This window comes from Leptonychotes weddellii, chromosome 12 (assembly GCF_054177405.1).
Source record: "Leptonychotes weddellii isolate Sample4059 chromosome 12, ASM5417740v2, whole genome shotgun sequence".
Taxonomy (NCBI): Eukaryota; Metazoa; Chordata; class Mammalia; order Carnivora; family Phocidae; genus Leptonychotes; species Leptonychotes weddellii.
In genome coordinates this window covers 19522069-19534209 of record NC_138380.1, presented here as the reverse complement: position 1 = coordinate 19534209, position 12141 = coordinate 19522069, and the positions used below count along the sequence as shown (strand labels likewise).

Sequence of the window (12141 nt, the reverse complement as noted above, 5' to 3'; positions counted from 1 at the left end):
ATCAAAGATGTTTCAAAAAATTAAAATAATCCCATAATCTGATTATGACATGGTTAATTAAGTTATATATAATTAAATTTAACAACAGCAGACATTTAAACTGTTTCACCCTTTCTGCTAGTGTAAACAGTGTTGCAATGGGGCGCCTGGGTGGCTCAGCTGGTTAAGCAACTGCCTTCGGCTCAGGTCATGATTCTGGAGTCCTGGGATCGAGTCCCATATCGGGCTCCCTGCTCAGCGGGGGGTCTGCTTCTCCCTCTGACCCTTCCCCTCTCATACTCTCTGTCTCCCATTCTCTCTCTCAGATAAATAAATAAAATCTTTAAAAAAAAAAAAAACAGTGTTGCAATGAACATTATTATATATAAGTCTTCCTGTGTTATCTCTGATTATTTTCTGAGCATAGTTCCATCGACGTGGTATTACTGTGTCAAAGGGATAAAACTTTTCAAATGTTCAACATTTGAATGCTGTCAAACTGCTTTCTAGAAAACCTGAACCAATTTATTATTCTGCCTCCTGTATATACAAGAATATCAGTCTCCCTTACAAGCACCTACTGCCTTTTTTCTTTTTTGCCAAATTGAAGGGTAAAAATCTTATAACTCATTTGAGTTTTTAATTTACATTTTTGGTTATGTGAGAATGACTAAAAACAATCAGATCCTTTATATTGGTTATTGTAAGAACTATCACTTGGAATTTTTTTGAAGTAGAAGAGTTCTTTACATATTATATATACTAGCCTTTTGATATACGTATTGTAAATATTTTATGTCAATGTATCATTTACATTTTGGTTCTGTTTACATATTATTATGAACATTTAAAATGTATTAGCAAATCTGTTAGCATTACCCTTTGCGACTATGGTTTTCACATGATGACAACCACATTTTAGGAAAGAATGTTTTAAGATTTTTTTTTAATTCCTATTTGCTTTCTTACAGTCAAAAAAGTAAAACTAATAGAAAAAGAACAACAAATATTCCACTAACTATGTAAGTACTCCATGTTAGGTTCTGACCATTCACATACCTGCTTGTGACAATTATCACATCCTCAGAGATTGTAGCCATTTCTTTGATGGTAAGGTAGCACATTCTTCTCAGTGTTTGCTGAAAAATTATTTATATAAGGCGACAGGTTATTCATAAGGAAATGGTTCTTTAAACTGTTTAAGTGAGGGCCCCAAGTAGATAATATTTAGAAGGTTATTCTTAATAAGATTCTCATCTACCCAAAAAATCCTTCTGAAAATATCTGGATGAGAAAACGTTCAGAACACTACTGTTTCCTAAACAAGTAAATGATGCACTGACATAGTAAAAAAACATCTAGGTGAAAATTTTAAAATTTAAATTAAAAATTTTTTAAATGATATTTACACATAGATCCAAACTTTGACAGTGTAAATCCAAAGACATAGATTTCTCCAAGTGTTAAAGGATTATCCTGGAAAATGTGCTTTTAAAATTCTTTAAATATATGGATGGAGAGACATGCAGGCTCCTTATTTTCCTCAGTCCAACATACACAGATGTTTTTCCTTGAAGTATTTGTGCTTGTATAACCAACTTCCATTTTCAAGTATCAAGATTTCAGTTATCAAGATATCTGGGTCCAAAGTAACAGTTCACATAACAATAGTAAAGTTTCATCTACGTTCCTCCTCACCTGGTCTCTGGTTTATTCATACACTATGGGCACTGGTTCCTCTAGCCTATCTAGCCACATTCTCTACCAACAACTTCACATTTCTTATAAGTAGTGAAACTCAAATACACCAGACCCAGCTCCAGACTCCAAGCTGTAGAAAGAACCTGGTGGAGACTACTGAGCCCATTAAGGAAAGAGAAGAAGGAAGTGAGGATTCTCATGGTGATAAAACACAGAAAAAATCACCCCAAGAAAGAGAAAGCCAGTCGGGGTCAGATGAATGGGGCAGATGACACCCATACGAAGCTACCATTAGAAGAAAACAAAAAATAAAAACCAAAACTTCAGAGTTGAAGAAAAGTTGTCCTCTCCCCCAAAATAAAAATCTACCACAAAGCAGAATAAAACTGGAGACACCAAAAATTGAGCTAAAGCACAAAAAATGGGGGGTGGGGCCCTCAACATCAGTCATCAGTGAAATACAAAAAACCTTATTTCAGATACCACCTCACACCCACCAAAATGGCTAAAATTCAAAAGAGTGACAATACAAAGTGTTGGCAAAGAGGTGCCAGAAACCACTAAAATATACTGCCTAAACAAACACACTGAAATGCTGAATAAAATAGGAACAAAAAATTTACCTACATAGCCAAGGGTAAAATGAAGTGAAATTCATAGATGCCAAAATGGAAAAACAAACACCACCCAGCCAGAGAAGTATAGGCCCTGGACCTTCCAGGCATAGCATAAAGTATCCAAAGTCTAGGAAGGACAAGATTCTAAAAGGTATATTCTCCAGGCTCAGGGAAAATTATTCTAGATAATAACTCAGAAATATAGCAAGAAATGGAGAGTGAAGGAAAAGTGGTAAACAGTAACAAGGCAGTATGGTATTAGCTACAGAATAGACAAATAGATGAATGGGACAGAATAGACACTGAGAAATACACCCATATAAATACAGTCAATTGATCTTTGACAAAGGAACAAAGGCAGTACAATGGAGCAAAGACAGTCTGTTCACCAAATGGTACTAGAAGAATTGGACACCCACATGCAAAAAAAATGAATCTAGACACAGACCTTACAGTCTTAACAAGAATTAACCCAAAATGGATCACAGACCTAAATACAAAATGCAAAACTGTAAAACTTCTAGGAAAAAACCTAGATGACCTTGGATATGATGATAACATTTTAGATACAACCCCAAAGGTATGATCATAAAAGAAATAATGAATAAACCAGCCTTTTCTTGGGGGGGGGGGGTGGGCAGGGAGAAGAGCAGAGGGAGAGAGAGAATCTTAAGCAGGCTCCATGCACAGCATGGAGCCCGATGCAGGGCTCAATCTCATGACCCTGAGATCATAACCTGAGCCAAAATTAAGAGTTGGATGCCCAACCGACTGAGCCACCCAGGCACCACCCCCCCTTTCTTTAGAGGAGAGAGAGAGAAGCCAGCCTTTATTAAAAGTAAAAACTTCAGGGGCTCCTGGGTGGCTCAGTCGTTAAGCGTCTGCCTTCGGCTCAGGTCATGGTCCCAGGGTCCTGGGATCGAGCCCTACATCGGGCTCCCTGCTCCACGGGAAGCCTGCTTCTCCCTCTCCCACTCCCCCTGCTTGTGTTCCCTCTCTGGCTGTGTCTCTCTGTGTCAAATAAATAAATAAAATCTTAAAAAATAAAAAATAAAAACTTCAGCTCTGCAAAAGACAATGTCAAGAAGATGAGAAGACAAGCCACAGACTGGCAGAAAATATTTGTAGAACACATCTGATACAGGACTATCACCCAAAATATATAAAAACCTCTTAAAAGTAAAAAATAAGAAAAACAATTTGATTAAAAATGAGCCAAAGACCTTAAGACACTTCACTTAAACAGATAAATGACAAATAAGTATATGAAAGTGTAAGTATTCAAATATAAGAATTCTTTTTATATTATAGATGCTCCACATCATATGTCATTTGGGAAAGGCAAATAAAAACAATGAGATATCACTACATTCCTATTAGAATGGTCAAAATCCAGAACACTGACAACACCAAATGCTGATAAGGATGTGGAGCATCAGGAACTCTCATTCATTGTTGGTGGGAATAAAAGTGGTATAGCCAATTTGAAAGAAGGGTTTGGTGATTTCTTACAAAACTAAACATATTCTTACCGTACAATCCAGCAATCATGTTCCTTGGTTTTACCAAAAGAAGTTGAAAACTTACATCCACCTAAAAACCTGCATACAGATGTTTATAGCATTTTTAAAAATTTTTATTTCATTTTTAATTCTTTAAAGTAATCTCTACACCCAACATAAGGCTCCAACTTACAACCCCAAGATCAAGAGTCACACACTCTACTGACCGAGCCAGCCCGGCACTCTATAGCAGCTTTATTCATAATTGCCAAAATTTGGAAGCAACCAAGATGTCCTTTAGTAGGTGAATGGATAAACTGTGGCACATCCAGACAACAGAATATTACTCAGCACTAAAAAGAAAATGAGCTATCAAGCCATGAAAAGACATGGAGGAAATTAAATGTATATTACCAAGTGAAAGAAATCAATCTGTAAAAGATACATGCTATATAATTCCAGCTACATGACATTCTAGAAAGGGCAAAGCTATGGAGACAGTAAAAGCATCCGTGGTTGCCAGGTTTTGGGGGTTAGGATGGGGAATGAATAGCTGGAGCACAGAAGATTTTTTAGGTCAGTGAAAATACTCTGTATAATATTTAATGATGGATGCATGTCATTATACATTTGTCCAAATCCACGTAATGTATAACACCAAGAGTGAATATTAACATAAACTATGGACTCTGTGTGATTATGGCGTGTCACTGTAGGTTTATGTACTGTAACCAATTTACAACACCGGTAAGGGATGTTAATAAGTTGTGGCGTCAGGGAGTATCCAGAAAATCTCTGTATCTTCCTTTTAATTTGCCGTGAACGTAAAACTTCTCTAAAAAAATACTTTCTTTAAAAAGTGGTGAGGACGTGGATAAATCACAAGGAACAACCAAAAAACACACAAGAAATGATGCGTTGTGACATACGTGAGTATATGTGCGTGTGTATATACATATATACATATATATATGTTTATATATTCATATACATAATAAGAGTGTCCTAAGGTTCTCAAATCTTCCACGAACAGGTACAAGATAAAGATGAATACTAAATTCTGAAAGTCAAATAATCATGTTGTAATTTCTAGGGTAACCACTAGAAGAACTTCCAAACTATTATCCCATTAGTGCTCTGTTCATTTTTATTCAGTCCTTTTTCTCTCTTGGCTTCATTTTGGATAATTTCTATCTGTCCTCAAGGTTACTGATTTTTTTTCCCTACAGTCTCTACTCTGCTATTAACCCCATGAGGTATATTTTTCATTTAGTATATGCTAGCTCATATAAATATTTTTCCTTAACTTCTAGAAGGCACATTTGGGTCTCTCTGGATGCCTTCTATTTTGCTCCTCATTCTTATTATGTCTTTCTATATATTCTTAGGCATAAAGGCTCTATATATAATAGCTGTTTTATGTCATTATCTGCTCCTTCCATCATCTTATCATTTCTGGTTTGGGTCTATTGATCCATTTTTCTCCTGGTTATGGATAATATTTTCCTGCTTCTTTGCTTACCTCATAATTCTTTAATGGATGCTGTATATTGTGAAGTTTATATTGCTTGGTGCTAGATTTTGTTGTATTCTTTTACATGGTATTGTACTTTACTCTTCATGAGATTAAATTACCTGGAATCAAATTTTTACTTTTGAGGTTTGCTTTTGAGCCTTTTTAAGCTTTAGTACATGTCTAATATATTCCCATTACTAAGGTGATGATGCCTGAGAACTATGCCAGATGACAAGGTTTTTCTGCTCTCACTGGATGGAAATAGGAACTATTCTCAGTCCTGTGTTCTGGTGATTCTTTCTTTAGCCTTGAGTATTTTCCTTCTATATATGCACAGATCAATTCTTACCCAAAGATTCAAGGGGAGCCCCGCAGCAAATTGCTGGAACTACTTCATTCCTTTCTTGCTTCTCTCCCTCTCCCCTGACTTATGTCCTCTCTAGTACTCTGCCCTACAAATTTGAGCTTTCTTGGTTGGCTTCCTCGTACTCCATCTGTTTTCTCAACTCAGAGAGATAACTAGGCTCCTTTTCAGTGTGCCCTCCTTGACCTGATACCCGTAATCTGCCTCTAGGCAATGAGCTAATGCAATCCTAGGACTCACTTTTTTTCTTTTTCTTCGGATCATAATCCTGGGATGCCTGTTAATCTAATGTCTGAAAACTACTTAAAATATTTTGTTTGATTTTCTAGGTATTTGCAGTAGCAGGATAAACCTAACCCATTAACTGCATCATGGCTAGAAACAAACAGAAATATGTTTTTAATATCAAAACATTTTGTGAATTACCTAGGGACTCTTTCATTATTCATTTCCAACACCAATCCTTTTTAATTAGAGAACACAATCTGTACAATTTCATTCCTTTAAAAATTTGTTGCATCTTGAATTATGGCTCAGTATATAGTTGATTTTTATAAATGTTCTTTGTGTTCTTCATTTACATTTAATATAGATAGTAATATATCTGGGTCTATATTTACCATCTTATTATATGATTTATGTTTGTCCTTCTTGATTGATCTTTCTTTTTCTCCCCCTTCTTATGGCATGACTTTTCAGCATTCTGTTTTTTTGCACAATTAGTTTGAAAGAAAAAAACAATAGAGAAAAGTCAATGAAACAAAAAGCTGGTTGTGTGAAGAGATCAATAAAGTTTATAAAGCTCTAGATAAAGTTCCCAGGAATAGAAGAAAACAATTTACCAGTATCAGAATGAAAGAAAAGACATTACTACAGATCCTACAAACACTAAAAAAATAAGAGACTATCATGAACAGTTTTAGGGAAACAAAGTTCAACGACTTCCATGAAATGGATAAATGCCTTGAAAGACACGAACTACCAGACCTCATTGAAGAAGATAAATAATCTGAATAGTACCATATCTATTTCTTTTTAATGGAGTTAATTTTCAAAAACCTTCCCTTAAAGAAGACGGTTTTGGGGCATGTGAGTGGCTCAGTAGGTTAAGAGTCTGACTCTGGATTTTGGCTCAGGTCATGATTTCAGGGTTGTGATATCGAGCCCCTAGCTGGCTCCGCAGGTACTGGGCATGGAGCCTGCTTAAGATTCTTTCTCGGGGTGCCTGGGTGGCTCAGTTGTTAAGCATCTGCCTTTGGCTCAGGTCATGAACCCAGGGTCCTGGGATCAAGCCCGCATCTGGCTCCCTGCTCAGCAGGAAGCCTGCTTCTCCCTCTCCCACTCCCCCTGCTTGTGTTCCCTCTCTTACTCGCTCTCTGTCAAATAAATAAATAAATAAATAAATAAATAAATAAATAAATAAATAAAAAAGATTCTCTTTCTCCCTCTCCCTTCGTCCCTCCCCTCCCTCTAAAAGAAAAAAAAAAGATGGCTTCAATATCGAACTCTTCAGGAAAAATTAATAATGATTCTACAAAAACACTTCCAGAAAGCAGAAGAGGAAGAAAGGAAGAAACACTTCCCAATTCATCTTACAAGGCCAGCATTATCCAAATACAAAATCCAGACAAAAATATTGTAAGAAAAAAGTACAGATTTCATGACCACAGACCCAAAAATCCTTAACAAACTTTAACAAAAATGAAAGACTTTCTATTTTCCAGAATAATGAATAAATGCATCTCACCATATTAACATACTGAAAAAGAAAAGCCATGATAATCCAATGGATATAAAAAAATCATTTGACAAAATTCAATACTTATTCTCACACACACACACACACACACACACACACACACACACAATCTCTCAGCAAACTAGGAATAGAATGGAACTTCCTCAACCTGATGAAGGCCATTTGTGAAAAACTTAAGTGCTAACACCATACTTACTGGTGAAAGATTAAATACCTTCACCCTAAGATCAAGAACAAAACAAGGATGATCCCTACCATCACTTCTATTCATATTGTACAATAGTGCAAGAAGACAGTAAGGTAAGATAAATAAATCAAAGGCCTACAGATTGAAGAGGAAAAAGTAAATTCTAAGGAATCTTCCAAAATACGCCTAGAATAAATGAATTTAACAAAATCATTTGTTATGCAAAAACCAATTTAATTTCTAAAACTACTTACAAACAATACAAATACAATAGTATTTTTAAAATCTTAACTACTTTAGGGATAAATTCACAAAATATGTATAAGACTTGTATGCTGAAAGCTATAATACTGCTGACAGAAATTAAAGAGACCTGAAAAAGGGGAGATAAAGACCATGTTTGTGGAGCAAAAAACACAATGTTTAAATGTCAATTCTCCACAAATTGATCTTCAGATTCAATGTAATCCCCATCAAAGTTCCAGCAGACTTTAAAAAATAGAAATGGAAGCTGATTCTAAAAATTCATACAGAAAGGCAAAGAACCTAGAAGACCCAAACCTTTTGAAAAAGGAAAACAAAGGAACACATGCACTACCTGATTTAAAACTTACTATAAAGGTATAGTCATCGAGACGGTGTGGTACTGGAATAAGAATAAAGATACAGATCAATGAAACAAAACAGAATATTCCAATGTGCCAATGTAACTCAATCATCATCTCTTCCTCCTCCTTCCATATTAATATGCAACTATTCCCATACCATTTGTCAAGAAAATAAAGTACAAGGAAAAGGAAGAGGTGGTGAAACGAGGAAAAGGAATACAACCCTTACCTTACACCAAATACAAAAATTAATTCAAAATAGATCAAAATGCCTAGAAAAAAGGCATAGGAGAAAATCTTTGTGATGCTGGGTTAGGCAAAGATTTCTATAATACAGATCAGAAGCATAATCCACAACAGAAAAAAAATTGATAAACTGGACTTCATCAAAATTTAAAACTTCTGTTCCTTTAAAGACTAAAAAATGAAAAAAACAAGCTACAGACTGGAATAAAATATTTAAGAAACATATCTGATAAAGGACTTGTATCCAGAATACACAAAGAATTCTCAAAAATCAAAAATAAGAAAATATACAACGAAATTATTAAAAAGGGGCAAAAGATATGAATAGATCCTTCAGCATGGAATATATATATATAAAGCAACAAAAACACACAAAAAGATGTTTCAGATTATTAGTCATTAGGGAAATGCAAATTGAAACTACAAAGAGAGGAGTGAGCAAGATGGCAGAGGAGTAGGAGACCTAAATTTCATCTGGTCCCAGGAAACTCAACAGATCGAAGAAAAGAATAGCAGCAATTCTAGGAACAGAAAAGCGACCACTTTCTGGAAGGTAGGACGTGGGGAGAAGTGAATCTGAGGCGATATTCAGGAAGACAGACGGCGGGGGAGGAGGCCTCTGTCAGCCAATACCGGCAAGTGATAGAGCGGTGGAGCAAAAATGGGAACTTGTAGAAATTGGCTCCGCTGAGGGACGTCGCTCCAGTGGCTAAGCAGGGGGTGGAACCCTCACTGGGACAGTCTGGTCTCAGGACTCTGGGGGTCACAGAAAGACCTGGGGTGCCCGAGTGCGGCAGAGCTCTCAGGTATCGGAGTGGGGAAGCCGGCTGCAGAGACGGAGCCGAGGCGCGGGCTCTCAGCTCGGGGTTGCCATAAACCATGATCTGCGGCACAGTCGGGCCACTGCTCCTCCAGCAGGGACCCAACAAGCGGCAGATCCGGGGAGACTCCCCTTCCTCCCCTGGGAGGAGCAGCGTGGGAGCGCACTGCAGGGATCTGCTGGGTTTGGAGACTCCACACGGGGTCGTGTGCCAGAGATGGAAACGCTCGGTCACAGGCCAGGTGAGCACGGAGTGTGGCCGGAGACCGGGGAGACAGGAGTGACTGACTGCTTTTCTCTGGGGGCGCACCAAGGAGCGGGGCCCCAAGTTCTTGGCTCCTCTGGGGCAGAGATTGGGAGGCCGCCATTTTCACTCTCATCCTCCAAAGATGTGCAGAAAGCTTGCAGGGAACAAAAGCTCCCGAGAGCAAACCCGAGCAGATTACTTAGCCCAGACGGGCAAGGGCGGGGCAATTCCGCCTCCGGCAAAGACATCTGAGAACCACTGCGACAGGCCCCTCCCCCAGAAGATCAGCGAGAACAGCCAGCCAAGACCAAGTTTACCAATCAATGAGAACGGCAGAACTCCAGAGCTAGGGGAATACTGCACATAGAATCCATGGCTTTTTTACCATGATTCTTTAGTCTTTCAAAGTAAATTTTTAAAATTTTCCTTATTTTTTTCTTTTTCTATTTCTTTTTTTTTTTAATTTTTCTTCTTTCCTTTTTCAACCAATATCTTATCAATTCCTTTTTTAAAAATCTTTTTTAATTTTCATTTTTACAGTCATATTCTATCCCTTCATTGTATTTAACCTTATTTTTTGTATATATAGAAGCCTTTCTTTCTTTAAAATTTTGGGACACAGTTTCTTCTAACAGACCAAAATACACCCAAAATCTAGTGTGTTCTACTTACCAGCCTGATCATATTTTTTTTTTTTTCCTTTCTCTTTCCCCCTGGTTTTGGGTCTCTTCTGACTTGTTTAGTGTATATTTTTCTAGGGTCGCTGTTACCCTTTTAGCATTTTGTTCTCATTCATCTATTCTTCTCTGGACAAAATGACAAAATGGAGAAATTCACCTCAAAAAAAAGAACAAGAGACAGTACTGAGTGCCACGGACCCTAATCAACATGGACGTTAGTAAGATGTCAAAACTAGAGTTCAGAATGACGATTATAAAGATACTAGCTGGGCTTGAAAAAAGCATAGACGATACTAGAGAATCCCTTTCTGGAGAAATAAAATCTAACCGAGTCCAAATCAAAAAGGCTATTAATCAGGTGCAATCAAAAATGGAGGCTCTAACTGCTAGAATAAATGAGGCAGATGAGAGAATAAGTGATATAGAAGACCAAATGATGGAGAATAAAGAAGTGGAGAAAAAGATAAACAACTACTGGATCACAAGGGGAGAATTCAAGAGATAAGTGATACCATAAGGTGAAACAATATTAGAATAACTGGGATTCCAGAAGAAGAAAGAGAGAGAGGGGCAGAAGGTATACTGGAGCAAAATATAGCGGAGAACTTCCCTAATCTGGGGAAGGAAAGAGGCATCAAAATCCAGAAGGCACAGAGAACCCTCCTCAAAATCAATAAAAATAGGTCAACACCCTGACATCTAATAGTAAAACTTACAAATCTCAGAGACAAAGAGAAAATCTTGAAAACAGCTCGGGACAAGAGGTCTGTAACCGACAATGGTAGAAACATTAGATTAGCAGCAGACCTAGCCACAGAGACCTGGCAGACTGGCATGATATATTCAGGGCACTAAACGAGAAGAATATGCAGGCAAGAATACTATATCCAGATAGGCTGTCATTGAAAATAGAAGGAGAGATAAAAAGCCTCCAGGACAAACAAAAACTAAAAGAATTTGTGATCACCAAACAAGTCCTACAAGAAATACTGAAAGGGGTCCTCTAAGCAAAGAAAGAGCCTAAAAGTAACAGAGACCAGAAAGGAACAGAGACAATTTATAGTAACAATCACCTTACAGGCAATACAATGGCACTAAATTCATATCTTTCAATAGTTACCCTGAATGTAAATGGGCCAAATGCCCCAATCAAAACACACAGGGTACCAGATTGGACAAAAAAAACAAGAGCCATCTATATGCTGTCTGCAAGAGACTCCTCCAAAGAAACCTATGGATTTAAAGTGAGGGGGTGGAGAACCATTTACCATGCTAATGGACATCAAAAGAAAGCTGGGGTGGCAATCCTTATACCAGACAAATTAGATTTTAAACCAAAGACTATATAAGAGATGAGGAAGGGCACTATATCATACTTAAAGAGTCTATCCAACAAGAAGATCTAACAATTGTAAATATTTATGCCCCTAACACGGGAGCAGCCAATTATATAAGCCAATTAATAACAAAATCAAAGAAACACATCAACAATAATACAATAATAGTAGGGGACTTTAACACCCCCCTCATTGAAATGGACAGATCATCTAAGCAAAAGATCAACAAGGAAATAAGGGATTTAAATAACAAACTGGACCAGATGGGCTTCACAGGTATATTCAGAACATTCCATCCCAAAGCAACAGAATACACATTCTTCTCTAGTGCACATGGAACATTCTCCAGAATAGATCACATTCTGGGTTACAAATCAGGTCTCAACTGGTACCAAAAGATTTGGATCATTCCCTGCATATTTTCAGACCACAGTGCTTTGAAACTCGAACTCAATCACAAGAGGAAAGTTGGAAAGAACTCAAATACATGGAGGCTAAAGAGCATCCTACTAAAGAATGAATGGGTCAACCAGGAATTTAAAGAAGAATTTTAAAAAAATTCATGGAAACAAATGAAA

At 37.3% G+C, this 12141-nt stretch overlaps 1 protein-coding gene across 3 annotated transcripts in view; it reads right to left on the bottom strand.

Annotated features, from left to right (window-relative positions):
• The window catches only part of COPG2 (coat protein complex I subunit gamma 2), a 273829-nt gene that overhangs the window by 58795 nt on the left and 202893 nt on the right, over positions 1-12141 (bottom strand). For 2 of the 3 annotated variants that reach the window (XM_081799634.1, XM_081799633.1), the window contains one exon: positions 1039-1118. In XM_081799634.1, the coding sequence (XP_081655760.1) occupies positions 1039-1118 (80 nt within the window). Of the gene's footprint in view, positions 1-1038; positions 1119-10218; positions 10670-12141 lie in introns of those variants that run through there. The other variant, XM_081799635.1, reaches the window with a different exon arrangement.